This window comes from Nyctereutes procyonoides, unplaced genomic scaffold (assembly GCF_905146905.1).
Source record: "Nyctereutes procyonoides isolate TBG_1078 unplaced genomic scaffold, NYPRO_anot_genome, whole genome shotgun sequence".
Lineage (NCBI taxonomy): Eukaryota > Metazoa > Chordata > Mammalia > Carnivora > Canidae > Nyctereutes > Nyctereutes procyonoides.
The window spans coordinates 41,770,799-41,798,778 of NW_026575140.1; the positions used below are offsets into that span (position 1 = coordinate 41,770,799).

Sequence of the window (27,980 nt, forward strand, 5' to 3'; positions counted from 1 at the left end):
GAGGACCTCATCCGTGGAGATCATTTGGGGTTTTGTATCTCTTATAGGTACCCTCCTAGGTATTCCTCATGCAACCTTCCTAAACTCAGATGACGTTGGGCCTGGACACGCCTTCAGTCCGCACCGTCGCCCCTAGGCTTCGTAATGTCCCACACGGCAACACGAGGATAGTAACACCTACATCACAAGAGTGTTGTCAAAGATAAGTGACATAACAAAGGCACAGTGGTCTAGTCCGTTCCTAGAATACAGGAGGAACACAGGACAGTGAAGAATCTCCATGCTGGAAGGAAGCTGGTACCAAAATTGCCCTTGGAGAAGGGAGCCAGACTGAGCAGCTGCAACCATTTCTGACCTGTCTCCAGCAGCAGCCTCACGACAGAGAAGTTGGAGTGGGACACGCTGTAGTGAAGGGCCGTGTTCCCGTTGCCATCAGCCAAGTTCACCAGCAGCTTTAGGAAGTGTGGGGAGTGGGGCTGGACCCCACGGAGGTAGGCAGCCACCACGGCAGGGCTAGATGACTTCCGGCTGGAGACACGGAACCACTCTTGACGGATGGTGTTCAAACTCTGCCTCTGAAAAGCAACAGATTTCAATTCCAGGAGGTCAGCTGGCCTGGGGTGTCCTGGCGGGGCTGTTACTTTCCACTGGGAAAAGTCAGCTGTGGATGCTTCCACTTCCATCCCCTCAGCTGCCTCTTACTCCGTGTGATTCACTGCTGGAGGGATCAGAGCTGGGGGGGCGAGGTTTGAACCTATGTGATCAGCTACCCACCACCACCACCCCAACCCGCCGTGTGAGGCCTGGGAGAGCAAACAACAACGAGTGACAAAGCACTTTTCTAGGTGACAGTGTGAATCTACTGTAAGTTTAGATCATACCCCTGTCTGCACAGGATAAAACCAAGGTCCGGTCTTTTGCGCACATATAACAGGCCCATGTGGACCTTAGCTCAGACTCTATCAGGACTTTTTTGCATTTTTAATAGGCATAACTAGCAAGTCACAACATTTTACTAATGGGAAAAACTCATGCTGAAAGCTAAGATAAACAACATGCCCAATTTATGCTAGAAATAAAACCCAAACAGCTGTGCTTGAATTATTTTTGGCTTTTAAGCTTTGCTAGAACCTTCAGAGAAAATGGTTTCATTACCCATGGCAGGACCTCACTATCTGCAGTATGGAGCTCCTTTGGAACCATGAATGAGGAGAGTTCCAGAAAGAATGACATCAGTTCTGTGTGTTACATGACCTACATGTTTAAAGTAGAACATGTTTAAGTTATTTATCTAAACGGGAGAAGAAACCATGGGGATGTGATTCCACACTCATTCTGGAAAGGAACTGGGTTTGGAGTCACTAAACCCATGTGGCAGGCTTAAGTCCTGGCTCAGCTGTATGACCTTGGAAGTCATATAGTCTTTTTGAACCTTACTTGTCTCATCTACAAAGTAGAGATGAAACAGGGCTGGGTCCCTAAACCTCCACAGCTCTACAGAGTGAGGTCCTTATACAACCTGCTTTGTTTCTAAATTGGTTCGGGGGTAGGGGATACTTTGTTCCTAATATGGGTGTGGTTTCAGGTTTGCACATCCTTTATCACTTTTCTTTTTAATTTTAACTTTATTTTTAAGTAAACTCTACGCCCCATGTGGGACTGGAACTCACGACCCTGAGATCGAGTTGCATGCTCTACCAGTAACTGGGCCAGCTAGACACTCCTCCTCTATCACTTTTCTAGGCAGAAACACTGGGATCTTTTGTGGCTGAAGCACTTTTTATATATCAGAATATCTCCCTTTCCTGTGGAATCTTCAGGAGAATCTGGAGAAAGATCCTAAGATTAAGGACTGTACAGCTTAGTTTTGTAATTCATTTAAGATTAAGTAACAGGAGTTTCGATCAACATTCATATCACCTACTGGTTTTTTAACAATCTGGGAACAATGGTTTGCCAAATCAGCTAAGATAAAATAATCAAAATGGGTTGGGCTGAATCAATTGTTTTTACCCCTAAGGCCTTTCTATGAAGGAGAACAAAATGGGCTTTAAAAATGCTTACAGGCTATTACATGTCGGGGCCTACCAGTTGGCTCTCATGACTTGGGAAAGTGTGTTTGTGCCAGTATCTCTTGAGTAAACGTAAAACCTCATGGCTGCATGTTTAATTCTTGGCGGACCACGAAAGTGTTACGGAGCAAGAGTTGTATTTTCTTGCTCTTGGTCTCTTGACCCATAAGTTTGCTTCAAGAAAAACAGTAAAGACCACAGAATTAAAGACCGGGACTTGAGGGTAATGAAGACACACTGCCCACCACCCACCTTCATTTTTTTAATGAGGAAACAAGCTCTGAGCAGTGAAATGATGAGCTCAGTATCTCACAAAGACCGGTCCTGGGACTAGAACCCACGGTTCCCGTTCCACATGCTCTTCACTCTGCCCATAGTTCTCTCCAATTGTGAGGTGATTTTGAACCTAAGCCACACATGTTTTGGTTTGGGGGTTTGCTTGTCTTTTAAAATATTTTATTTATTTATTTATTAGAGAGAGAGCACACGAGCAGGAGAGAGGGGCAGAGGGAGAGGGAGAAGCAGGCTCTCCACGAGCAGGGAGCCTGACATGGGGCTGATCCCAGGACCCGGAGCTGAAAGCAGACACTTAACCGACTGAGTCACCCAGGTGCCCGGTTTGGTTTTGTTTTTAAGCCACACATATTTATATGCTGGACACTCAGAGGCAATGCCTGACGACACTCCATAAGGACTCTGAGCACCAGGCTGCATCGTGCAGATGGATCAGATGCCTCTCCCAATATAACACATCACCTAGGCAGCAGGGTTTGGGCAAATGAGGGCATCCATAGGAAAGGGATTCCAGGCACACCCACACTGCTGCCTTCGGCAGGGGACCAGAGTCACCCGGTTGGAACTAACAGCTTAAACAGTATGGACATCCTTCCATGACAATGAAAAATCACAGTACCAAGAGCTGTTCGGTGGTGGCCCCAGTTTCTGGCAGATGTTGGCTCAGTGCCCGGCATGCATTGATGAATTCTTCTGAGGGTTTATATCTGAAGAAGAAAAAAAAATACATATATATGTGTGTCAGTCTTTATATTAATATGAAAGAAAGTAGTCCCCTAGCTTGACTTTTGCTTCTCAGCCACTGAAACACCCATACTGAGTGACTTCCCAGGCAAGAAGCATACAGCCTCCTGACAATGAAGTTTGGCTTCTCAACTCTTCTGAAGAGTGAGTCAAGCACATTGCCCTTTTTTTCCCAAGATTTTATTCATTTATTCATGACACACACACACACACACACAGAGGCAGAGAGACAGGCAGAGGGAGAAGCAGGCTCCATGCAGGGAGCCCAATGTGGGACTCAATCCCGGGACTTCAGGATCACGCCCTGGGCCAAAGGCAGGCGCCAAACCACTGAGCCACCCAGGGATCCCCTGCCCTTTTTATCCTGCTGTTTTCAGGAGGTGGCGGTGGATCACCAAAGCATTCTGAGGGCCATGGGACTAACTGCAATTCCTGATACACTAGGAAAAGGGAGGGCTGTCTTCCTGACTTTGGATAAAACAGTTTCTGCCTAAGTGACTTGAAAAATCCAAAGAACCAATCCATACCAGCAATTTTTTTCGGGTTGTTCTTTCATGAAGGATACCATCAATGCTAGTAGAGTTAGTAACATGAAAATCAGTTAAGCTGGGGTCCTCTCAGTGTGTTAGTATAAGGGCAGACAGACCCGGGGTGGGACTTACTGGCATTGGGTGTCCACCAGGAAGCTCTACCCTCATCATGTCTTTATAGTGCTGCCATGTTGGAGCAGCCCTGTGGACCTGCTTGACAGCTCCCATTCACTGATCATCACTCCCCTGGCTGAGGGTGGTGATGTTGGTAATTGTATTTACTATTCCTATTCTACTATTTCTTCTCTCCCACCTTTTTTGAAGTAGGCTCCATGCCCAGGATGGGGCCTAATGTGGCACTTGAACTCGTGACCCTCAGGTCAAGACCTGAGCGGAGGTCAAGAGTCAGATGATTCACCAACTGAGTCACCCAGGCACCCTTCTACTATTTCTTGAGAGTCTGCTGTGTGGCAGGCACTGTGCTAGGCATTTTACATACTTTTTCTCATCCAGTCCCCAGATCAAGCCTATTAGGTGGCTGTTACCCACATATTACAGATGAGGAATCTGAAGCAAATACAGGTTAGGTGCCTTGTGTAAAGTGACACTGTGGCAGATATGGGATTTGAATCCAAGTGTGTCCAGCCTCAAAGACAGTACTTCTCTTCATTATGTGACATGACCCTGCATCTTTTTTAAAGATGGGGTTATGTCAACATGCCCAACGGGAGAGGCAGAAAAGTATGTGACCTGGGTCACAAGCCATGCCTGGTCATGTCGTTTAACTTCTCTAAGCCTTTTTTCCACATCCGTAAAGTGGGGATTATAGTAATTTCTATTTTAAAGGATGATTAAAAGGATTATAGTACATGTAAAGTCCTTCACATTTCCAGGATTGGGACGATATTAGCTTTACATGTAGAGCTTTGCCTATGACAGTATATCCCATGAAGGCAGGAGTTACGTCTGTTCCTGGCATGTTCAAGACACTCGGTAAATCCTGGTGAATGGATAAAATGATGAATGAACAGATGAACAAATAATAGAATAAAAGAAGTGCCCTTGCCCTTTCCGAAAGGATCAAGTACCCCCCATCCATACTCCTCTGACTCTCTGACTCACCTCTCTGCCTTGGGATGGGGGAGGTCTCCCCCAGGCCCACTCTCCTGGCCTGTGCTGCTGATGCCCTCAGGGATGACCTGCCCGGCCTTGCAGGTGCTGTGGGCCTCCTTGCCCCGCCTATGCTCTGGGCCATCACATTTCTTCTCAGCCTCACTGTCAGACAAGTCTTCCGGGGAGCTGTCCTCACCACTGGTTTCCTCACTTGAGGTGGTCTCATAGCTGGAGGAGGAGACAAAGGTCACTCATTCTGTGTTTCCTGTCCAGTGCCCAGATAAACACAAATAAGAACCAGGTGGGCTTCAGATAATAATTCCCAGCTTGCTAACCACATCCTCCATTTTCTCTATCTGCAGGCCTAGGTGAGGGGACTCCCCAGGAACCTTATGTCAGAGAAGGATGTGTAAGAGCTGTGGCTCTAACACCAGAAGCCATTTGGGGAGGAAAGATAACTAAGCTCTTTGCAGTGAACACACCAATCACCCACGCTCTAGTTGGCCAATGCATTTGGATGATCTAGACAAGCAATCCAAGATTCTCACAAAAGCACTTGCTCCTGGAATTCTAACGTGTTGGATTCTTCTAGAGAGGGGCCCAGATCTAGGCAAATATCTCCTACTCCTACCCTGAATTCTCTGAGTTGGCCGACAGATCAGCATGTCCCTGTATGATTGTGAAGGTTCCCTTGAGCCCCTGTGTTCTAGCCTAGCTTACACCTGACACGAGAGGACCCTGTGTCTCCTCTCAGCTGCGTTCCATAGGTATCCCAAACCCAGCATCTGTTTCTTGGCTGCGGCCTGTTTCAGCTACTGCTTGTAACAGCAAGATCGAGGGCATGGGCCCCTTGCTTCATGGCTCACCATCCCCAGCAGCGAGCCTTATGTTCAATTATGTGCAGCTGAGGTGGCAAACCACGGACCATGGACTGAAGTCCTGGCAGATTTATTGATCCCTCTGCTGATGGTCAACAGGAGCCCCCTGATGGAGGATGCTGCAGTTAAGATGAAGATTTTAGGCTCTGGGGCCATTGCACACTGTCACAGAGACCAGGGGAGCCCAGTGGCCAGAGCTTCCACTGAATGCCCTTAGGCCCTTTCTCTGAACTTGGCCCCCTATGTAAGGTCCCCGTGCCCACTGGATTTGCAAACCCAGCCTCTCCTTGGCATGCTCACTTTCTGTCTTTTTATTTTATTTATTTATTTATTTATTTATTTAAATTTTTTATTTATTTATTTATTTTTTTACTTTCTGTCTTTTTAAAGCCACAGATAGATCCTTCTTCCTCTTGTGCTTGGAACAACCTCTTGCTTTTGTGATTAAGGTGGGGGCGGGGCATATTACATTTACCAAGCAGTTCTTGTCTTAGAGTTGCTTCCATAAAAACTTCACCTGGAAGTCTATTCATTCATTCAACAGAAATTTATTGAGCACCTACTATGTGCCACACAGTGTTTTAGATGCTATACTAAAGTCCCTGTCCTAACTGAGCTTAGAGGCTAGTAGGGAAAAACAGAAAACACGTAAACAATATCATTAGACAACAGTAAGAACAATGAATAAAATAATAAAGGAGCATGGGATAGAGTAATGGGAGGAGGAGCTACATTAATTAGAGCAGAAGTTTCTCACCTTGGCTGCGCATTATAATCACTTGAGGGTGTAGAAACTCCCAGTATCTGCTCTGCATCCCAGACTAATTAAGCCTGAGTTTTCAGGGAGGGGGCTCAGGCACTGGTATTCTTAAGATGTTTAAATCTGGTATCTCCCTTCTGGTCTGCCCTGAATTAGCAGGGGTTCCGACCTCTTGGGCCTACCACTGGCTGGTGAGGTGCCCCTCCATTGGGCCCACGCTCCCTTCTTTACTAGAATCCATCCCAGCGTATCAGCGTTTTCTCTTTATTTCTTGTCTTATTTCAGCTCTAGCCAAACTATGAGCTAAAGGCAGGGACCATGATTTATTTGACTTTTTTTTAAATCCCTGGCACTTGAGACAGTTGTCAGCATTTAATAAACATTTGTTGAATGGCTGATTTAGAAAATATTTTAAATCCAATGATTTACTCTCGAGAGTATATAAGGAGAGTTTGGTTCACGTTCTGAGTCAACAGACATGGGTTGTTTCTCTTCATCCTAAAACATGCTGGTTTGGTTTGCTGTAAGTTAGTAAAAGGGGAAAAACAATTAGATGGTTGAAATTTGAACTTCAACAAGTGAAGAGTTTGTCCTGCCTTCAGCGTTGTGGTTCAGATTAAATGTCTTCCGTAAAGGGCCCATGTGTTCCCCAAACTCCCAGAAACCACCTGGAATCCCGGCCCCCGGGACACCAAAGCCAAGACATTAAAAGCACAGGATCCAAAGACCACAACAGCTGGCAAGGAGCCAAACACATGCAAACCCAAGATGGAGTTTTAAGGGGCCGTTAATTCCCTTGAAGAAAAATGAAAACCAGATGCTTTCCCCTAGGAAAGGAGAGTGCTAAGGACAATAGCAAGAAAGGTAGTGTGGAGGGGGCAGTCTGGGCTTCATGAGCGATGCTTACCCACCGTTAACCCCAACAAACTGAAGGTTCTTTTTGGTCCCATTACCTCCTGCACGGAAGCCATAGTCTTTCTTTTTCATTATGGATTTAAGGCTGGTCGACGGGGAGATCTCTAGGCAGACACAACATCACAGGTTAGAATGATCTTGGGGATGCCCCAGAATGTAGCAAAACCGGGACTCTTGCTTTGAGGGGATACAGGTTGAAGGCATGTGGGGAGAGAAAAGGGGACAGAGAACTAGATCATGTAAATCAAATACTGTGAAGGTCTATGAGGAGGCCCAGCTTTCTGGTCAACACCAGCCAAACTGTCCCTGCTCACAAGCCCCTCCGCATGTGGATGACAGAGTGGGTCACTGGAGCTGTCTTCCAGAAGAGCCTTGTGGCATGTGTGCCATCACTGTCCCTGTCTTAGGGTGGGAAGTCTGAGGCTCAGACCCGCTCAGTGAACAGTAGAACAGGAGCAGAACTGCATTCACACGACTCCTGCTACAGCACCCACCTTGCCTGTGGGCACCTCCACAGTCTTCTCTGCCTTACATGCCACTTAACACCTGTAATGCCAGGTACATACAGTAGACACGTGAGTAAGAGCACATCTTTTGCTGTGCTCAAAGGGACAGGAGGCATTTTCCAACGGGCAAGACTGGAAATAGCACCAAAATAATGAAAAAGCAGCCAATTTGTGATCTGCAGCAGGAAGCTGCCTTGCACGCTGCTCGTTGAGCAAAGCAAAATATGGTTCCACTTTACTCAACAGAAAAGAGTGTGTGATCTGTTACAAGAGGAAGCGCTGCTCAGCCAAAAGGTCGACTTTCACATGTATCATTCAATCTCTCTTACACACACACACACACACACACACACACACTGAAAATATTCAATGAGGTGTTGCAAATTTCAATATAATGCTCCTCCCAAACCAGACTAGAGCAAACCTCCAATGTGCAAGAACCAGAGAGGACCACAGGAAGGCAAGAGCCCAGGAAACAATGAAGGGAGGCTGAGGTTTAGAGCACACACACAGCCAGGGCCACTCTTGCCCTAGACATTGCCTTTGCTCAGTGCAAATGAGAAATAGGCACCCCTCTGGGTGGGCACAGTGCTGCAGACTTGGCAATGAGGGTGGGCTGAATTTCAGCTCCTGTTTCCCTTCCCTGCCTGGCATCCTTGTGCCCTGTACTATCCATATGTGGTGGCTCTGCAGTCAGTCCCAACCTCAGAGCAAGGATAAGAGTAGGGGCACAGACCATCTGTGCCCCTACAGACCATCCACTAGTACGTAGGTCATAGATTTATTCCACTGGGTTCCTGGAGGTGCTTAAACCTTTTAAAAAATATATACGTGCGGGTAAAATCTTTTTTCCCAGGGACTCATCAGGTAAAGGAGAAGTGGTTCCCTGGTTTGGGCACCAGTATTTACCCATCGGCGAGGAGGCAGAGGGGGCCGGGGGCCCCTTCTGGGGTGGAGCGTGGGCCGAGTAAGCAGACAGCAGCAAGTTGAGGGAGCTCAGCAGCTGGCTCTGGATGCTGCTGAGCTTGGAGGCGGGCTGCTTGATGGCACTGGCCAGCTCCGGGTAGCCGTGCTCCAGGCAGCTCCACTGCTCCTGCAGGAGTTCCTGGATCTTCTTAACATATTGGCCAATGGTGGCATCTGGGGGTGAGCTCGGTGGCCTCCCTGGGCGCTCCTTCCCCAGCGGCTCCGAACTGGCCTCCTCTCTCCCTGCTGGGGGCGTCTTTCTGTTGCTGCTCCATGAAGAGCCTCCTGCTGCCCTGCCCAGACCCTCGGCTCCTACCTGAGGGCTTCCCTCCTGCTCAGAGCCTGCTTCTTCGATCCTCAGCTCGGTGGAGAGGCAGCTATGTAAAGAGGTGGGGAGGACCATCTCGGGTCCTTGCGGCAGTGACAGCTGTGTTGGTGGCACGAGTTTTGGGGGGCTCCGATCCCCGGGTTTGTGGCCGGCCTGCCCCCATAAGAGACCGTTCCCTTCCCCTCTGGCCCTCCAGCTTTCAGATCCTGTGCTGCCCAGAAGGTTGACCTCAATGCTCTTGTCACATGACTCCCTGGTCAAGAGTCCATGGAGGGGGTCAGTGTTGACCATGGCGTCGGTCTGGCCCTGAGAGTCTCTGGTGTTCTCATGGCTAAGCTTTCCTGCCAGTCGAGCTACAGTGCACTCAAGCTCTTGAATCCTCTGCCCTCTAGCCTTGCTTTCGTCTTCCTGCTGCTGGAGGGCAGCTCTGACCTGGGCCAGCTCCTGGGTTCTCCCAGATAGCTCACCCTCGAGGGCAGACAGCTGTTGCTTCAGGCTGGAGATGCTTCCAGGATCCACCGCGGGGAGGCCCAGGCTTTCCTCTGTGACCCGGATGCCAATGCTTCTCACATCTATCTCCACAGGTGGTGGGGGTGGGATCTCGCTGATGTTGAGCTCGATTTCTTCTAGGGGGAACTCATTCTCAGGAATGGGTGATGGCAGGGGTGGGGGGCTTGGTGTCGGGGAGCCAGGGCTAACCACCACCTCTGCTTCTCTGGTTTTGGGCTCATCTTCTTCATCCTCTAGAACTACAAGTGCATCCTGGGAGAAGAAGGGAGGACTTGGGAGAGAGAGGTGCTTTGGAGCCTCCTCTTCATCTTCACCCACTGGAAGCTCAGTGCCTTCCTGGACCAGCTCTGGAATCCCTGGCACCAGGTCCCCAAACTCTCTGACTTTGGGTTGGGTTGTTGCTCGTGGAGTGGAGTTTTGAAAACCTGCAAATCCATCTTCAGGGCCAAAGGTGCCATCACAGACGCTGCCTTCACTCTGAAGCAGAGGGAGGGCTGGAGGCATGGGGGAACCTGAGTTTAGGCTTGAGTCCTCTGAGGCCTTGTTTTGTAGCAGTGTGGCTGGCATGCTGGATGCTCTCAGGAGCTGGGGCCGTCCACTCCCAGAGGCCGGCTCAGCCTCTCTGGGAGCAGCAGCCTCCAAATGTCTGGCTGTCTCTGCCAGTAGGGCCTTCCTGTGGTAGCTCACCTCACTCCCACTGGCAGAGGCTTGTGGGTATTCACCAGGTGGCAGCGACTGGGCTCGCTCCTCTGTCCCAAGCAACACCTTTCTTGGCACCACTGGGGACCAGTTCTGGTGGGAAAGAGCAGCATGGGGGCGAGCCCTGCTGTCCGGAAGGCTGAAGTTTCTAGGCAAAGTGCTAAACTTGGCCTGCTTGGCCCTTCTGTGGATAGGAATCCTTCTGATGGTGTTTCCCTTCTCGATGTCATCCACGTACTTAAGGAAATCCAGGTCCAGATGAAAGCCATATGGGGTCTCCACAGAGTAGGGGTGGCTCTTTGGAGGGCCTTTCTCTTCATCTCCCTGAGAGGGCTGGTCTTTGGCTAGGAGACATGTAAAAAAGAAGCACAATCTTAATAAGAATTATGGGTGGTGAGGCCTAATATGTGTGATTTAGACTTGACGCTCTCACGTGAGACTTCTCCTAAATGTCCCTTCCTCTAAATTAAGCTGAGATGCTCACGGTCTTCCGGCCATTCTGAGAATCCAGGTTATTAAATCAATGTGTACTTAGCCAATATCTGCAAGGAAATAGGTAGAGGAAATAGTTTCCAATTTGCAGTATTCATCTCAGTTATTGCTGCAGAATCTACTGGCAGACCAGCAAAATAAAACAGTCTCATACTGTTTTTCTGCTTTTGATTCATGTAATTGCTGAACTGAAGCGGCCAGGGATTTGCCAGATCAGGGTACTAATTGGGAATTATGAATATTGAGGGCTTTGGGGGATAAGGTACATGATTGCCTCAACATTAAGAAAGAACCTCACATTATTCAAAAGGACACTAGGAAATCTTGCTGTAGCCAGAGATATCACAGAGCTGTGCCTTCTACATTATGTAAGCTTCCTCATACATAATGTGTGAGCCTTTAGGCGCACGACAATCAGAGAGCAGTGGCACCTGGAACCATGCACAGCCTGTGCTCATTTCTATCTGAACACTGCTTAGTGCTTAACAAACATGAACTCTTTCAAAAACTCATGTCAAGTGAGGAAATACCACATTCTTCACAGACTGGATAAAAGGTGGCAAAGGACTAGGGCCATGTAAAAGGGATACTGGCCCACATCCTCTAAGAAAGGTGGGACTCATGACTTTTCAGGGCGGCCCACATTATCAGGGAACATGGCGATGAGAAGGTTCTCCATCACACCAAGGCATTGATTTTTTTTTGACTCCAGCAGAGGATGCTGCGGACAAGTCAGTGCTCTGACTGAATCCATAAGGACTTGTCTCTAAGTAGCCTCTTCTTCAGGTTAAACCATCTATTCTCACATAAAACTGTTTATTAGCTCTGTGACATTCTGCGAAATGTGCCCCAAGAATGCTTAGTTCAGGAAAGAGCATTAGCAGACAGCACAGAGGTCAAGAATGCAGATTCATGAGCCTGGCCTGTTTCGGCTCTTGGGGAAATTACTTAGCCTCCCTAGGTCTCATCAACTATACACTGGGAATACTAATAGCAAGGTGAGATTCTTGTGAGAACTGGCTAATTAATACATATAAAGTGCTTTGAACAACGATGAACATTCAATGCCTACTCAATATTGTAGTTACTATCTTTGTGGAAACACAAACTACAGAGAACTGAAGCCCTGTAATGGCAACTGATTTGTCTGGGCACACAAGAGGGGTTCCACAAATTCTCTGTGACTGACTGATTGCTTGACTCTAAGGGTAATAGGCCCTAGGGGCAAACTCACAAAATAGTAGTAATTCAGTTTGCACCCCTCAACAACTATTTCCTGCATACCTATGTGTTGGTTGCTAAGCTAGATTCTGGTACAGCCCTGCCCTCCAAAAATGTATGGTTGAGTAGAAAAATCAAGAGGCACAATGTGGTATGCCAACGATGTAACAAATACATGCCCAAAAGACAGCCTTCCTGCTTATTTTCCCAATTTCTTCGGGACATTAATTCTGCCTTAATAGGAAAGGGATGACTTCACAAAAGTGACAGGAGATTGGGCATAAAATGAAAAACAGGAATTTGCCAGAATAAGAGGGTGAAAGACACTGTAGCTGTTTATCTCCAAGATGGCCACCATCACTTCCCACCATCTGTACAGGAACGGGAATCCCACACTGAGAGGCCGAGTCTATTTCTCCACCCCTTTGAATCTGAGCTGGCCTGTGACTTCTTTGACCAAAATAACACGGTAGAAATGATGCTGAGAGAATTCCAAGGCTAGATCATGAGAAGCCTATAGGTTCCACTCAGTGGAAAGTCAGATGCCATGTACAAAGTTCAACTTCCCTGACACTGCCATACTGTGAGGAAGCCAAAGAGCCCCACAGAGAGGTGATGTGGAAAGAGGGAGAGAGCTGTCTTGCCAGCCTGAGCTATTCAGCCATCCTAGCCCAGGTGCCAGGCATGAGTAAAAGAGCCTTCAAATGATTCCGGCTTCTACCATCATCTGATTTCAAAGATAGGAAGAACTCCAAGTGAGAACCTCTCAGCTAAGCTGTGTTTTGTTTTGTTAAATATTTTATTTATTCATGAGAGACACAGAGACACAGGCAGAGGGAGAAGCAAGCTCCCCATGGGGAGCCCAATGCAGGACTTGATCCCCAGACTAGGATCACACCTGAGCCAAAGACAGACGCTCAACTGCAGAGCTACCCAGGTGTCCCTCAGCTTAGCTTTGTTAATAATATTCTTGTTTTCAGCCACTAAGTTTTAGGGTGTTTGTAATGCAGCAATAAATATCCAGGACAGGTTCTAAAGGCAAGTCAGAGAATGTGCAAAGTCATGGCGGTATGAATGAAATGCCAAAGTATTTGGGGTTCTCTAAGTGTGGGGTGATATGGCTGGAGCTCCAAGTGTGGTAAAGAAGGGTGAAGAGTGGAAGGAGATGACTGGAAAGGTCAGCAAGGCCCAGGTCATGGAACCGCTTGCATGCACATCAATAAGCCTTGACTCTTCTCTCCAGGTAACCACTGTGGTGGCACAGAGTGTCCTTGCAGAGGACTGGAAGAAGGACAAAACAAAGGCCCTGAGACCAGTTGGGAGCCCACTGACATGGTCAAGGTAAGGGAAGCTACAGACCATGAAGGGAAAGGGACACATTACAGAGCAGGGGCAAATGGCGATGCTATCTGGGGTAGCTTTTTTGGGTTGCTTTTCCCCTAAGGGTGATGGTGTACTGGGCTGGAGCTCTTCCCTCTTGCCCGTCTGATCTCTCCTTTTGGTCAGTGCCACGTGCTGTCAGTGGCCCTCTGTGCTTAGGGAAGTGCAGTGATGTCCAAAGAACTAAACGAAGCCAACTAGACATGCGCAGGCTGAAGCTGTGCTCACTGACACAATCATGCCTACCAGACTCAACGCTCAGCAGAGCCACAGGGCCTGTGGGCAGTGACGTCATGACCACAGCAGAGAACAGAGGAGGCACTGGTGCTGACTCACAGGATGGTTCTTGTTGGGTACCACCATTTCTGTGCCAGGGACCTGAACTTCAGGCAGTAAGGAGTGAATACTTCTCAAGCCCCCCACCCCCAAACACCAAATACGTTGCCATTCACCTGCACAACTTTTGTTACCAACCTGCTTTCCCCCCAAAGAGGCACACTGGTAGTTTCAGTAACTGAGAACTATTGCTCTGCTAGATTTCCAGGCTACCCTCGGCTGTACTCTGAAGCCTCCTGGTCGACTAAGCAGTCTCCTGGATTGCAGGGACAGGCCAAATCAGAGAGGAGATATTTGTCTAAAGTTAAGTAGAGAGCAGATTTATGACCCAGAAAGCAAAGAAGTCTCCTAAAGGAGAGGCTGCATTATTTATCTGCTTATTGCCTCAATTCAATTGAGGCTGATTTACCCAGTGGCCCCTGGGAGCTGGTCCAGAGCACAAATACAAGAATAGCATCAAATAAGAAAGAGCAGATTCAAAGGCAAAATCTTCCACAAGGGAGATTGAAGGAAACCAAAGGAATCTGAGACTGAGCAGCAATCCAGGAGGATGGGTTTAATAGGCGCTTTCCTAAGCTAGTACTATGGGGTATCTCTCTCTCTCTCTCACTCTCTCTCTCTCTCTCTCTCTCTCTCTCTCTCTCACACACACACACATACACACACACACACACACACACACAGCTGCTACCCACCAGCATGTTCCTTCTCTTCCTCACAGTGTAAAAGGAATGCTGGACCTTGAAAGAAGATGTTGATCTGATATGCTAGCAGGCCTGTGCTCACATTTGGCTCTGCTGCTCTTAATTCTACCTGGTGACAGGTATGAAGGAGCTTAGAATTCCGGGCCCTGGGCCAGCGCAAGAATTAATTAAGGGGACCGTCTCTGCTCAAAATGAGTTTCTGGTCAGATAAATGAACACAGCCAAACTGGCTGGATTTGAATCTTGGCTCTGTCATCTCCTACTTCTGTGATTTGGGGCAGATTGTTTAATTTCCCTATGCCTCAGTTTCTCCTTTTGTAACATGGCAATAATGATAACCTAACTTACAGAGTCGTTGTGGTCGTTAGCATGAATGGGATAGAGAGAACACAGCACAGGTACTCAAGAAAGGCAAAATGGGCTGGTTCTATGTGGGGCAGAGGACGATTCCCTGAGGGTACGCTTGTTCTTTGGAATATTTTTTTTAATTTTTTTTTATTTATTTATGATAGTCGCAGAGAGAGAGAGAGAGGCAGAGACACAGGCAGAGGGAGAAGCAGGCTCCATGCACCGGGAGCCCGGCGTGGGATTCGATCCCGGGTCTCCAGGATCGCGCCCTGGACCAAAGGCAGGCGCCAAACCGCTGCACCACCCAGGGATCCCTTCTTTGGAATATTTAGTTCTGTGTTAGAATGATAGCCTCAAGAGTCCAAGAAGATAATTCTGGAGGAACTGGGAAAATGAGTCAAGAGAAGAAAAAACTAAGATATATAGACTCAGAGCTCCCTAGGATTTCCTACGGAGTCTTGGTCGGAAAGCATGCCGGATAACTAGACCCTGAGAAATGACCCACAAACACATGCCCGACCCTAAGACTCACACAGAGATGCACAAAAGGGGACTAGGGAAAGGAGGAGACGCCACAGTGATTATCTTGAGGGACACAATGAAGTTGAGCAGGTGAGCTAATCAATCGGAGGTATTTAATGCGAGAAAGTAAAGTCCAAAAGCCTATACTCAGTTTCCGAAGGAAATAGGAAAAGCAGAAACTATAGAGAAAGTGGCCAAAAACACAGCCGAGAGGAAGGGGAATTTAATGAGCCTCTTCCGAAGGCCAAGACAGCGATGGAAGCTTTTCCCTCTTCTGCCTTTATTTCGTGAGGCGGTTGTGCCTGAAGGGAGCGGTGCCTTTCTTGAGCTGGTTGTGGGTAATCACGTGGAGCACAGCAGTGCCGAGGTTGCTGAACAGGGACAAATGAGGCAGGCAGGAATGACAAGCCCTCGGGGCATTAAGAGAATTAGCTGGTGTTCTGTGGGACTACTTCTACGGATGCCCTGAAAAGGCAGCTCTCGGAGGAGAAAGGCAGACTCCTGAAATGCACAGTGACTACATTTGGAAAGAAGGAAGAGGCAAGGTTGGGACTACTGTCCTGTCCCTAAGTCTTGTGCTGGTGAAGGGTCATGTGATTCAGGGGGATTATAGGCACTCCTGTTTCCCGACATCTGAAAAGCATTTCTTTAGAAGTCAGGAGATTGGGGGGACCCGGCTGGCTCAGTAGGTGGAGCATGTGACTCTCGAGGTTATGGGTTTGAGCCCCATGTAGGGTGTAGAGATTACTTAAAATTAAAATCTTTAAAACAAAAGAGAAGAAGTCAAGAGATCGAGGTCTAGTCTATGATCTTCAGTAAGTTTCTTGGGCAGGAGATGGAGGGAATATTCATGAAAACATTTGTTGTGCTAGGTAGTTATTACTCAGCAACTTTGCATACATCATCTCATTCAGTATTTTACCAACCTTATGAAGTAGGTTTTTTTTTTTAAGATTTTATTTATTTATTCAAGAGAGACAGAGAGAGAGAGAGAGAGAGAGAGAGAGAGGCAGAGACACAGGCAGAGGGAGAAGCAGGCTCCATGCAGGGAGCCCGACGTGGGACTCGATCCTGGGCCTCCAGGATCACGCCCTGGGCCGAAGGCGGCGCTAAACCGCTGGGCCACCTGGGCTGCCGTGAAGTAGGTACTAATACCTGTGCTAGAATGTTTGCAGAAACAGCCACAATCATACACCCCTCTTAGGCCCTCCCCTCCTACACTGACCCTGAGCTTGGCCTTGTGACTTGCTTCAGCCAGTGGTTTAACAGCAAATGTGACATATGCAGAGACTTCTTCCTTGGGCTGTTTCTAGGACCTATGATATCAATTCCTTTCCAACCCAAGTGCTACACAGCCTTCCAACCAGGTTACACAGAGCAGCCTGCCTACCATCTGTCTTCTCCATCGTAGGGAATGTAGATAGTCGGTCTCTCAGGCAGTCTTCATCCGATAAGTCTGTAAAACTCCTCGAAGAGTCCTGAAAGAAAGAAAGACAGAAAAGTGGAGAGTCTTATTATAGTCAGCATTAGGATGGAGGCAACATGACCCCAAAGAACTCCCATCCCTGCCTTTCTCCCGGGGGTGCCTGTGAGCTCCACACTCCTCCCAAAGTGTATCTGGTCCTGGGTATGTCTTCCCAGGATGTTAGTGGGTTGACACCAAAGGAAGTATTTGGCCCAACCCCCTCACTTGGCAGATGAAGAAACCAAGGTTCAGAAATTAATTGCTCTGGGGCACATGGGTGGTTCAGTGGTTGAGCATCTGCCTTTGGCTCAGATCATTATCCCAGGATCCTGGGATTGAGTCCCACATCAAGCTCCCTGCAGAGAGTCTGCTTCTCCCTCTGCCTGTGTCTCTGCCTCTCTCTCTGTGCCTCTCATGAATAAATAAATTAAAAAAAAAAAAAAGTTCATTGCTCTGTGTGGGGCCTCTCAGCATACTTGTGAAGGGGTTAGACCCAGGGCTCTGACAACTAGCACAGTTCTTCTTCCATAACATCAAAAGCTGTCATCTACTTCCCTTCCATGATGGTAAAAGAACTGTACTCCATTTTGGGGAGAAAATGGAATCAGAGTACCTCTAAATGATCTATGATTTCCCAATCCGATTCAAAATAGAAGTAAGCTCATTGCAAGTTCTGAGGAGGAGGTGATACTTAGAGGTGATTTCTAACCTTGGGCAGGGCAGGAGAAGTTCAAGCTGGGTGCTCCAAAGACATCAGAAACTATTCAAGCAGAAGACTGTCCAGACTGAACTAGGATACCTTGGGTTTTGATCATAAATTCTCCCTAAAGTTTTAATCCATTCCCACGGCTCTTTCTTCAAATGGTAAACAACCTGGCTCCTGCCCTATTATAATAAATCACCCAGGAAATTGTCTTTTTATGATTGTGACTCCATACACATCATAACAATGAATTATCTGACACCTCAGCAGTGGAAGCGGGGTTGTTTCAGGAATTCCAATGTGCTTGAAGATGAATTCCAGACCAGAAAGACATACCAGGGATGAGGGAAGGGTTGGGGAAACTGGGAATAAGAGATGGATGAGGGGTGGCTTCTAGCCACCTAGGATAGAAAAGAGGGGAACATACAAGTTAACTGGGGAAGAGGGCTGGAAAATATGAGGCCCACCAAATGAGAGGAAGTCTAAAGTTTGCCCGGCAAAATTTTGTGTATCCTGTCTCTGTGAGTGCTCTAAACCCCATTCCATGTAGCTGCCAGAGGGGCCTTCCCCTCTGCAAGTGTGACAGAGCCCAGAAGGGCAGGTGTAGTTTTTGTGTGCAGAGACACTCCTTGCAGAGGGAATCCCAACACGAAGTACCTCACTTAAATCTGGGGGCAACAAGTACTTGAGTTTGGGGGTGGCATAGAGCTGGAGTAGAGAGAAGTTGGGGAGAAGGAGGGCAAGTGTGGCTACTAAGGAGGCAGCCAGTGGAGAGATCTAGAAGTTCTAACCTGGGGCAATGGTGGTTTGCCCTTCCTAGAAAGAAAAGGTTCTAGAACCATCTAAGTGTCCATCAGCAGATGAACAGGGTAAAGAAAGTATATATAATGAAATATTGTTCAGCCATGACAAAGAAGGAAATCTTGGCCATTTGTGGCAACATGGATGGATCTTGAGGGCACTATGCTAAGTGAAATAAGACAAGCACCATATGATCTTACTTGTTTGTAGAATCTAGAAACACCCGATTTTGTAGATACAGAGAACAGATTGGTGTCTATCAGAGGCAGGGTATGGGAGGCGGGGGAAATGGGTGATGGTGGTCAAAAGGTACAAATTGCCAGTTATAAATAAGTCATAGGGATGTCATGTGCAACATGGTGCCTATAGCTAACAATACTGTATTGCATATTTAAAAGCAGTTAAGAGAGTAGATCTTAACAGTTCTCATCCTAAGTGTGATATATATATCAGTACACGTGTACACACACACACACACACACACACACACACACACGAAGTGGAATATTACTCAGCCATAAAAGAGAATGAAATCTTGCCATTTGCAACAACATGGATGGATCTAGAAGGTATAATGCTAAGTGAACTAAGTCAGAGAAAGACAGCATGATTTCACTCATATGTGGAATTTAAGAAAACAAACAGAAAAAAAGAGACAAAAAACAGACTCTGAACTAGAAAGAACAAACAGATGGTTACCAGAGGGGAGCTTGGAGTGGCGGGGGTGGGGTGGAGGGAAGTTGGGCAAAATAAGTGAAGAAGAGTACACTTATAAAGATGAGCATGGAATAATGTATAGAATTGTTGAATCACCATATTGTGCACCTGACACTAATGTAACACCATATGTTAATTATAGGAGAATTTTTTTAAAGTTCTAGTCTTAAAAAAAATTGTAACTATGTAAATATGGTGTTACACGGTTCGTAACTATGGTGACATAAGTTAACTAGACTTCTTGTGGAAGCCATTTCACAATGTATACAAATATCAAGTCATTATGTTGTACACCTAAAACCAATACAATATTATATGTCAATTATGTCTCAATGATCTCAATTAAAAAATAAAGATAATTTTTTTGAACAGAAAGAAAAGCAAGAGAGGGTTTTCAGGCAGAGGACACTGCAGATAATAATGCTGCAGCTCAGCAGTCTGCAGTTGGTGGGGGAGCCTCCCAGATGCTGGCGGGAAGGAGAGGCTGGGCAGTTTCAAGGTAAAGTCTGGGAAGGAGAAGGGTGAGGACATGAACTCTAAGCTCAGCCCCTTGGCCCATCTCTCCATCATCATGGTTTCTCCTCTCCCTTCTGCTCCCTTCCTCCTCCACCCCCCATATCATTAGTGAGCAATAGGCAGAATTCAAAGCACTTGACATGCTCAAATTATCTCATGCAATCCTCACCATAACCCCTAGGAGATTATTATTATTGTCCCCATTTTTCAGATACGGAGACTGAAGATGATAGTTCACAGGCCTGTCCAAGTCATATAACAAACAAGTGTGAGAGCAGGATTTGCCCTCAAGTCTAGCTGAGTCGCATCATGTCCTGGGAATGAAAGTGATTTGTAGACATTTGCCCAGCCCTGATGCTATGACTGATCCATAGCTCTCTCTGTGAGGGGAAATATTTCTGATTTTGATGCTTCTCTGCTTTTCCCACAAGGATGCACAGAATGTCTTCTGGGCATAGATAAGGAGAACTACTATCTTGTAAGGCCTCTTGGCCAAAGGAGTGTGTGATCTGCTTCTCCAGGACTGGACACCAAGCAACAAGGTTCCTTCTAAGCAAGAGAGGAACATCTGGGTACAGATGGACCTTTGACACAAACTCACCATCACCTCGGACGATTCATTCACATGCACTCCTTTGGTTGGAGTTAGGATTCAGCCCTTAATGTATCAGATCCTAGAGCTACAAATAATTATGCAGCACACATTAGGTCAAATGTCACTAAAACTCTACAGAGGGGTGCCTGGATGGCTCAGTAGGTTAAGCATCTGACTCTTGATTTCAGCTTGGGTCATGATCTCATGGTTGTGGGATTGAGCCCTGCATCTGGCTCCACACTTAGCGGGGAGTCTGCTTAAAGAGTCTCTGCTTTTCCTTCCTTCAACCAAAATAATACATCTTAAAAAAAAACAACAACACTCTATGGAGGCTTCTAATAGTTCTCTTAGACTTGAACTTTACTAAAATTAATTATTCTGAGCAGCCCAGGTGGCTCAGCGGTTTAGCGCCACTTTCAGCCCAGGGTATGATCCTGGAGATCCCTGCATGGAGCCTGCTTCTGCCTCGGCCTGCATCTCTGCCTCTCTCTCTCTCTCTGTCTCTTATGAATAAATAAATAAAATCTTTTTAAAAAATAAATAAAATAAAAATAAAATTAATTATTCCAAGGTTATAGAAATTAAATGGATCTGATACACCAACTCTCTGAAGAACAGGGCTTAGCAATCTATTGCTCAAAAGGGCTAGACACAGGAAGGAAGGCAGGGAACTGTCATGCCCACACCACAGCACTGCCAGCCTCACCCACCCCAGCCCCGTTCTGCACTTTGGCCACGGTCCTTAGGATGGACATCTTAGAATTTAGCTAAGGGTGTGTGTTTGATGGGATTCTGTGAGTGGAACTGAAGAACAACTGCCACATCAATATATGCTACTTTGCAACACAACAGAATATGAAAATTAGCTTTATTGGGCAGAATTTCCCTTTCAAATGGAATTTGATTTCTGAAGAATGATAAATTTTGACATAAAGCAGTTTATTACTCAATGCCACTAAGCTGTATCCTCAGTATTCAGAACCTTATAATACCCAGCGTTGTTGATGTAACTTTTCATTTGTTTATGGCCTATCCCAGGATCAATAATGGCCATTTCAGTCCCAGCCTCTCTCATTAGCTTATCATATTCTAGATGTTTCAGATATATATAGCTTTATCCCCTCCTGCTCTGTAAGCTTGTGAAGATCTGAATCCCTACAGCACTCATTTTGTCCCCTTCACCCCCACCTCCACACCCCCACATCCTATCATGTGGCAGATACTCAGTTCTTGGTATAGGCTCCGAGTTACAAACGAGAGATTGAAAGCACAAGGAGGCTCTGTGGCCAATCCAAAGTTACCCAGTTAGGGTAGAACAGGTTGTGGGACTCCACCCCTCCACACTGCCTCTCAAACAAAGCCAATGGGCAGTAAAGAGATGCCCATTCAAAATCCACCAAAGAGGGCAGCCCGGGTGGCTCAGTGGTTTAGCGCCTGCCTTCGACCTGGGGCGTGATCCTGGAGTCCCAGGATCGAGTCCCACATCAGGCTCCCTGCATGGAGCCTGCTTCTCCCTCTGCCTGTGTCTCTGCCTCTCTCTCTCTCTGTGTCTCATGAATAAATAAAATAAACCAAAAAAAAACAAAAACAAAAACAAAAAACACAAAACCAAAATCCACCAAAGAGGCAGCCACTCCGACAGCCCATGTATAACATGTGTAACTGCCGGGCCACATTAGGAACAGTCGCGATTTCCCCCAGTCAGCCTGACTCCTGCAGTGTCTAACTACACCCTCTCCCACTCCACATTTACTCCTTTTATGATGCCATTTACAATCTCATTCCTAACCTCAAATCCGAGTACAAAGAAACCTTCCTTTACTTAGTCCTGAAACTGAAACCTAGTTCTGTACTTTTATTCTCTTCAAACCTCTCTTTATTCTGCAATAATAAAAATGCCGTATTTCATCCTCGAACAGGCTGCATGCCAAAATAAATAGCACCTTGGATTTCCTTGAAAAGAAAGCTTGGCTCCAAGCACAGCCGTATTGCCACGATAATTCTTGGAGAATTCAACCTTCCAAAGTCAAATATTTAGCCAGGTAGTGCACCACACAGCAGCCCTGCAATCCCTGCACAATCACTTGCAAAGACAAAGCACTTTTTCCAAAAGTCACAAAAAAAAAAAAAAAAAAAAAAAAAAGGAAAGAAAGAAAAGAAAAACAACCCATACCTCTTAGGGATCCTGCCAAAATGATGAGAGCTTCCTGCTTCCCCATTCCAGGGCCCCATGCCTCCCAGTGTAAATGTCCCCTGTGCGGAGACAGAAGCAGGGGGCACTGGCCAGTGCCGCGGGACACCCAGGCACCCCGGGAGGTGAGCCGCGCTCCGAAAACGATTCTGCCTCGAGTTCTCCAGCCGGCTCACTCCCCGCCGCCCCGGCAAACCAAGAGATAACTCATTTTCAGCAAATGACACGTTAACACAACCTCATTAACTCCGTTCTCACATTTTCCGGCAAGTGTCTGTCATTTTTGCCTGCAATGCAGCAGCTGGATCTGGAGCTTCGAGAAGAAGAGAGAGCCGGCGGGAGGGAAGCCGAAGCCACGTTGGGCGCCCGGGCATCCTCCCGCTGCAGAGCCTGCAGCCGGCCGAGTGGGCCCCCCGCGGAAAGCGAGGCGCTGGCTGCTGGGCCAGAGCTGATGGTTCGGGAGTTCAGCACAGCAGCACTGGCTTCCCAGCTGTTAAAGGATTTGGTCAGGTGATCCGTGACCTTGCTGGAAAAGCAAATACTGACTTCCTTTTCTCTCCCGGGAAGAGGGCAGTAGGGTCAGGCAGGAATTCAATGCTCAATAAGCTGATACCCCATCTTGCAAGAAGAGGAAGAAAGCTCAAATCCTTCGTTGGAAAGTTCATTCCCAGAGCTACTGCCACATCTAATGACACTGTAATAGCCACACGCCTTCCTCCACTGACTGCCCCAAATCTAGGGTGCTTCTCCCAGGGGTCCTAATTAATTATGCTTCTTCTATCTCCCTGCGGCTTGGGTGGCTCATTTTTAAAATTGTTCCCAATGAGGACACAGGAATCATCCTTAGGAACTGAAACCCTCCAGTGGTACATCTCTTTCTTCCAGGCTCTGCTTGAGGAAGTTCCTCCTCCACCCACCTCCTGGGGTCCCACAACGGTGCAAAGCTCCCTCCAGGCAATCCCTAGACTGCAGGCTGCGCTGGTCAGTGACTGGAAGTCCACTGGGGTAGAACAGGAAGATATAATGATTGGTAAGATCCCAGGACTAGACTGGCAGCTCCTGCTTCCTGCCACTCTACCAGTGTGACACCCCAGAACCAAAATGCACCCTATTCCGGCAAGAAAGAGAAAAGCAAGGAGATACCTACTGTAAGGATCCAGATCCAGGCAGTGTTTCTAACTGCAGCACGGACCAATGAGTTCAGAAGGGCAAGTGCAGGAGCCAGTGAGAAGGCAGCTGTAGAGCAGGACGGTCTCAGATTGTCCCAGGCAAACGTGAAGAGTCTCAGCCAGCCCACTGCAGCCACAGCTCTTTGGAGCAGAGGCAGGTGTGAGGCTTGGGCTCAGAGAGAGGCTGTAAACTCTCCAATCCAGCACCACTAACCAGACCTGAAGGAGATACAGTGGGGTAGGTGTGGTCAAAAAGAGCCAGGAGAGCATCTGGTCTCCTGGGTGCAGGCTTGGCAAAAAGGTTATAGGAACTTCGCCCCCTTTACCTTCTGTGAGCCCTAGCCAAATGAGGCTCTCCTAGGAAATGAAGCTCTGGCAGTAAGACATGTCAAAGCAGCTCTGACCTTCACAGACACTGCCTGTCGAGATGTGCTTCAAAGGCCAGGACAGATTCCTGTCTAACCCATACTGAAATTGATGCCAGAGCTGAGTGTCACCCTGAAATGCTGTCTGCATCCAGCCCAGTACACTTGGAAAGCACTTCACATTCTGCGTCCCATTTATCCTCAAACCAGCTTGAGGCAGCCAGATGGGGATGAGCATCCCCATTGTACAGGTGAAGAAAATGAGACCGACAGTCTAAGTGACCTCTCTTGGCTCACCCTGGAGTAAAGCTGGATTAAAATGAATATTGTTGGCTTTGAATTCTGTGCTTTTCCTACTACACTAGATCACACTCCTTATTTTCCTTGAAAGATTCTAGAGCATCTTGTGCAAGAGGGAGGTTAAGAGACTTACCAAAGGGCCCAGGCGGATGTGAGGCACAAGGCTAGGGGACACCAGCATATACTTTTCTCGACTGCTGCAAGTATTTTTCTGCATTAACTGAATACACAGATCAAACCATCAGAATTTTTTAAAAAATCAGAAATATACCTTGAACTCTGAGGTCATATGGAAAGATACACCCAGGAGAAAACTGCTTCTCTGACAGATAAAAATAATCATTGGCCATCCCCTCCAAACTGGCCAGAGAATGGCTAGAGGCATGTGCTATTTCACCAGGATACTCGGTGAAAAAAAGCTCTCCATTTCACCAGATCCCATGACTTTGCAGCCACGCACTCTTCTATGTATTGTAGATAAAAGCATTTTTTTTTCCCTCTCCCAGGGATAAATTCTTCCTCATTCAATGTGGAGAGGAGAGTTGATTTCCAACCCTATGCTTTTCTTGCAAGACCCACCACCATTCTTCCTGGAGCCCTGGCAGTTCCTGCTCCTCCTCCAGGCTCCACCCAGCATCCGCTCCGAGCAGTGGCTAGCCTTTCTGCTTCCATTGCTGTCTGCCTTCCCCTACAGCGGGTACCACCCAATTCTAATGGCTACTCTGTGTCTGTGTCCCTGACCAGCATCACAGGCTAGATGCTATGTCAAGTTTGTGAAACTGAACTTATCCATAAATAGCGATGGCTCTAAACACAGCTGAGCACTTCAGCTTCTCTAGCAGACTTTAGATTTTTTTTTTAAAGATTTTATTTATTTATTCTTGAGAATACACAGGAGAGAGAGAGACAGAGAAACAGAGAGATAGAGGCAGAGACACAGGCAGAGGGAGAAGCAGGCTCCATCCAGGGAGCCTGATGTGGGACTCGATCGGGTCTCCAGGATTACACCCTGGGCCGAAGGCGGCGCTAAACCACTGAGCCACCTGGGCTGCCCACTTTAGATTTTTTTTAAATGGCAAATTGAAGGAAGGAAATACTAGTCCCCTAGTAGTGCCACTGATCAGCTTGGCTCAGATGCCAGGACCAGAGACCCACAGGAAAAGAAGACACACTCCTAATCTAGTTTCCCCTCCTCTTTTCAGAACTCTTTCTGGAGAGAAGTAGCCCTTTCATTTCTCTGGGCTCCACCTGAGATGTTGGAACAGACGCTGTGCTGACCGCTGGGTCTCTAGGAGGAGGAGAGAGTCTTCTGTCTTTTATACCTTTCTAATTTGCCCACTACACTCATTTCACTCCACGGTCAAGCAGGGAAGTGAGCAGAACCAGGAATGTTACCCTCCATTTTCCAGATAAGGAAACAAAGCTGGTTCCCCACATTACAGAGCTAACAAAAGGCAAAGCCCCAACTCAAACTCAGATTTTGTGTCTTGCAATCCAGTACCCTTTCCTCACAGCCACATAGCCTGAACTGGGCCTGCAGTGGGTGCAGGAGACACACAAATACCAGGATGGAAGCTTCAGGATTGGTTTTGTCCACACATTTAGGGAAGGTCTTCATGGGAAATCCCAACAACTCTCTAGGAGGTTATGCTTCTTTTGGGAGGATCCCCTCCATGGCCTCTGGGCCTTGCCATGTGTTGAAACTGGCATGCCCCCACCCCTATGCCTCACTCAGACAGAGGTCTTAAGATAGTAGCATGTCTTACGTTACCACCAAGCCACCCGGAGAATTCCCAGGACCACACACATTTATCCACAAGAACTTCTCTGGCAAGAATCACATGGGGACACGGGTTCCTTTTGCAGTTTAGAAATGGCCAATTTCTATGGCCCAGGTCCTGTCTGTCCCCACGATGGGAAAAGAGTAGGACTCTCCAGGTCAGGCAAGGTGGATATTTAGGCAAGAGGGAAAAGGAGATGAAATTATCTTAAGAATGTGCCTTTTATCTAAGCGGTCCCTTAGGCTTTTGCACTTCGCTGGGGAAGGTCAACTATTTGGCAGACTGTGTGATTACACAGGGCTGAGGAGAGCCCGCTCATTAGGTACACATGCCACTGAAACAGCCTCTCCAAACAGATGGGTCCCGGCGACAGCCACTCTGATGGGACACAACTTGACAGAGAGAGAAATCACACATGTGAGACCTGGGGGTGTAGCAGTCCAGGGAAATCAGCTGTTCTAGATTGATCCTTTAAAGCAGGTGAAAACGTCTCAGGGAGGAAACAGGGCCAATTTCAGGCTGAGAGGAGGCTGCACTAACCAGTGACACTCATTCCCTAGAGAACGTGGAAGGCATCAAGGCCACAGGGAAAAGGCCCTTCCCGGACACTCTCAGTCCCCCAGCTGATTGCACTGCAAAAAATCCACACTCCAAGAGACAGATGAGAAGGGGCACGAACAGGCAACTCAGGAAAGAAGTCATATTGATGGTCAATATTTGAAAGGCTTCTAACCGGGATCCCTGGGTGGCGCAGCGGTTTAGCGCCTGCCTTTGGCCCAGGGCGCGATCCTGGAGACCTGGGATCGCATCCCACGTCGGGCTCCCGGTGCATGGAGCCTGCTTCTCCCTCTGCCTGTGTCTCTGCCTCTCTCTCTCTCACTGTGTGCCTATCATAAAAAAAAAAAAAAAAAAAAAAAAAAAAAAATTAAAAAAAAAAAAAAAAGAAAGGCTTCTAACCGCATGAATTAATCAAAAAGGAGCAAGATAACATTAAAACGCCATATGCTTTGTCTAACCTACACTGTGCCAGGCGCCCTAAATCCATTCCAAACACTATCCCATGTAATTCTCACAATAGCCCCATGAGGTGGGATCGGGGGTTCCCATCGGCTGAGGCTCTGGGTAGTTAGCTGCCTGGGGATTGACACTATCAGCGCCAAGATTCAGGTTCAATTTAGGCACCGCTCCTAACTATGGTACAACACAGACTTACAAATCAGAAAAGGAAATTGTTTCTAATTATTTTTTAAAATTTTTTAACTTAAATTCAATTAATTAGGGGCACCTGGGTGGCTCAGGAGTTGCACGTCTGCCTTCAGCTCAGGGCATAATTCCGGGTTCCTGGGATCAAGTCCTGCATGAGGCTCCCCACAAGGAGCCTGCTTCTCCCTCTGCCTGTGTCTCTGCCTCTCTCTCTCTCATAAATAAAATCTTTAAAAATAAATAAATAAATAAATAAATTCAATTAATTAACATATATTATTGGTTTCAGAGGTAGAGGTCAGTGATTTATCAGTTGCATGTAACACCCGATGCTCATTACATCAACATGCCCTTCTTAATGCGCATCACCCAGTTTCCCTGTACCCCAAGCCACCTCCCCTCCAGCGATCCTCAGTGTGGCTAAGGCTGTGATGAGAAGGGGACCCGCCCTCCCGGAAGATTGCAGCAGCGTCGGGGCAGCCGCAGCCAACAGGGGAGCTGTGCCACTGACACCTGCCACAGGCGCACAGGCATCTTCCAAATCAAATACAACCAAATAAAACAGTGAAGTAGGAAGATGAAAAGGTCACAGGGACATGTGATTTCTTTTTCTTGGCCTAAAAAGATCACTAGCATGATATATTCTTGGAAAATAAAAGATTAACTATTCGTGGGAGAAAAGGTAGGAAATCACCATAATCCTACCACCTCGAGAAAACTAGTTTCATATCCAACGACTTTGTATATCTTAACATAATTAAAGAGCAAGTTCTGTGGTGGCTAAGAGTCTGGGCTCCAAGTCCAGAAGCCATGGCTGGAATCCCAGCCCTGCCACTGGCTGTGGAACCTTGAGCAA

General features: G+C 47.3%; 1 protein-coding gene across 7 annotated transcripts in view; it reads right to left on the bottom strand.

Moving 5' to 3' along the window:
- KANK4 (KN motif and ankyrin repeat domains 4) overlaps positions 1-27,980 on the bottom strand; it is a 68,245-nt gene that overhangs the window by 14,939 nt on the left and 25,326 nt on the right. For 2 of the 7 annotated variants that reach the window (XM_055305930.1, XM_055305932.1), the window contains 7 exons: positions 23,454-23,694; positions 16,709-16,796; positions 8,722-10,659; positions 7,299-7,410; positions 4,763-4,981; positions 2,986-3,073; positions 356-575 (listed from right to left, as the gene is read on the bottom strand). In XM_055305930.1, the coding sequence (XP_055161905.1) occupies positions 356-575; positions 2,986-3,073; positions 4,763-4,981; positions 7,299-7,410; positions 8,722-10,659; positions 16,709-16,724 (2,593 nt within the window). In that variant the 5' untranslated portion in view covers positions 16,725-16,796; positions 23,454-23,694. Of the gene's footprint in view, positions 1-355; positions 576-2,985; positions 3,074-4,762; positions 4,982-7,298; positions 7,411-8,721; positions 10,660-16,708; positions 16,797-22,288; positions 22,308-23,449; positions 23,695-24,273; positions 24,361-26,600; positions 26,617-27,980 lie in introns of those variants that run through there. The other 5 variants (XM_055305931.1, XM_055305929.1, XM_055305935.1 and 2 more) reach the window with 5 other exon arrangements.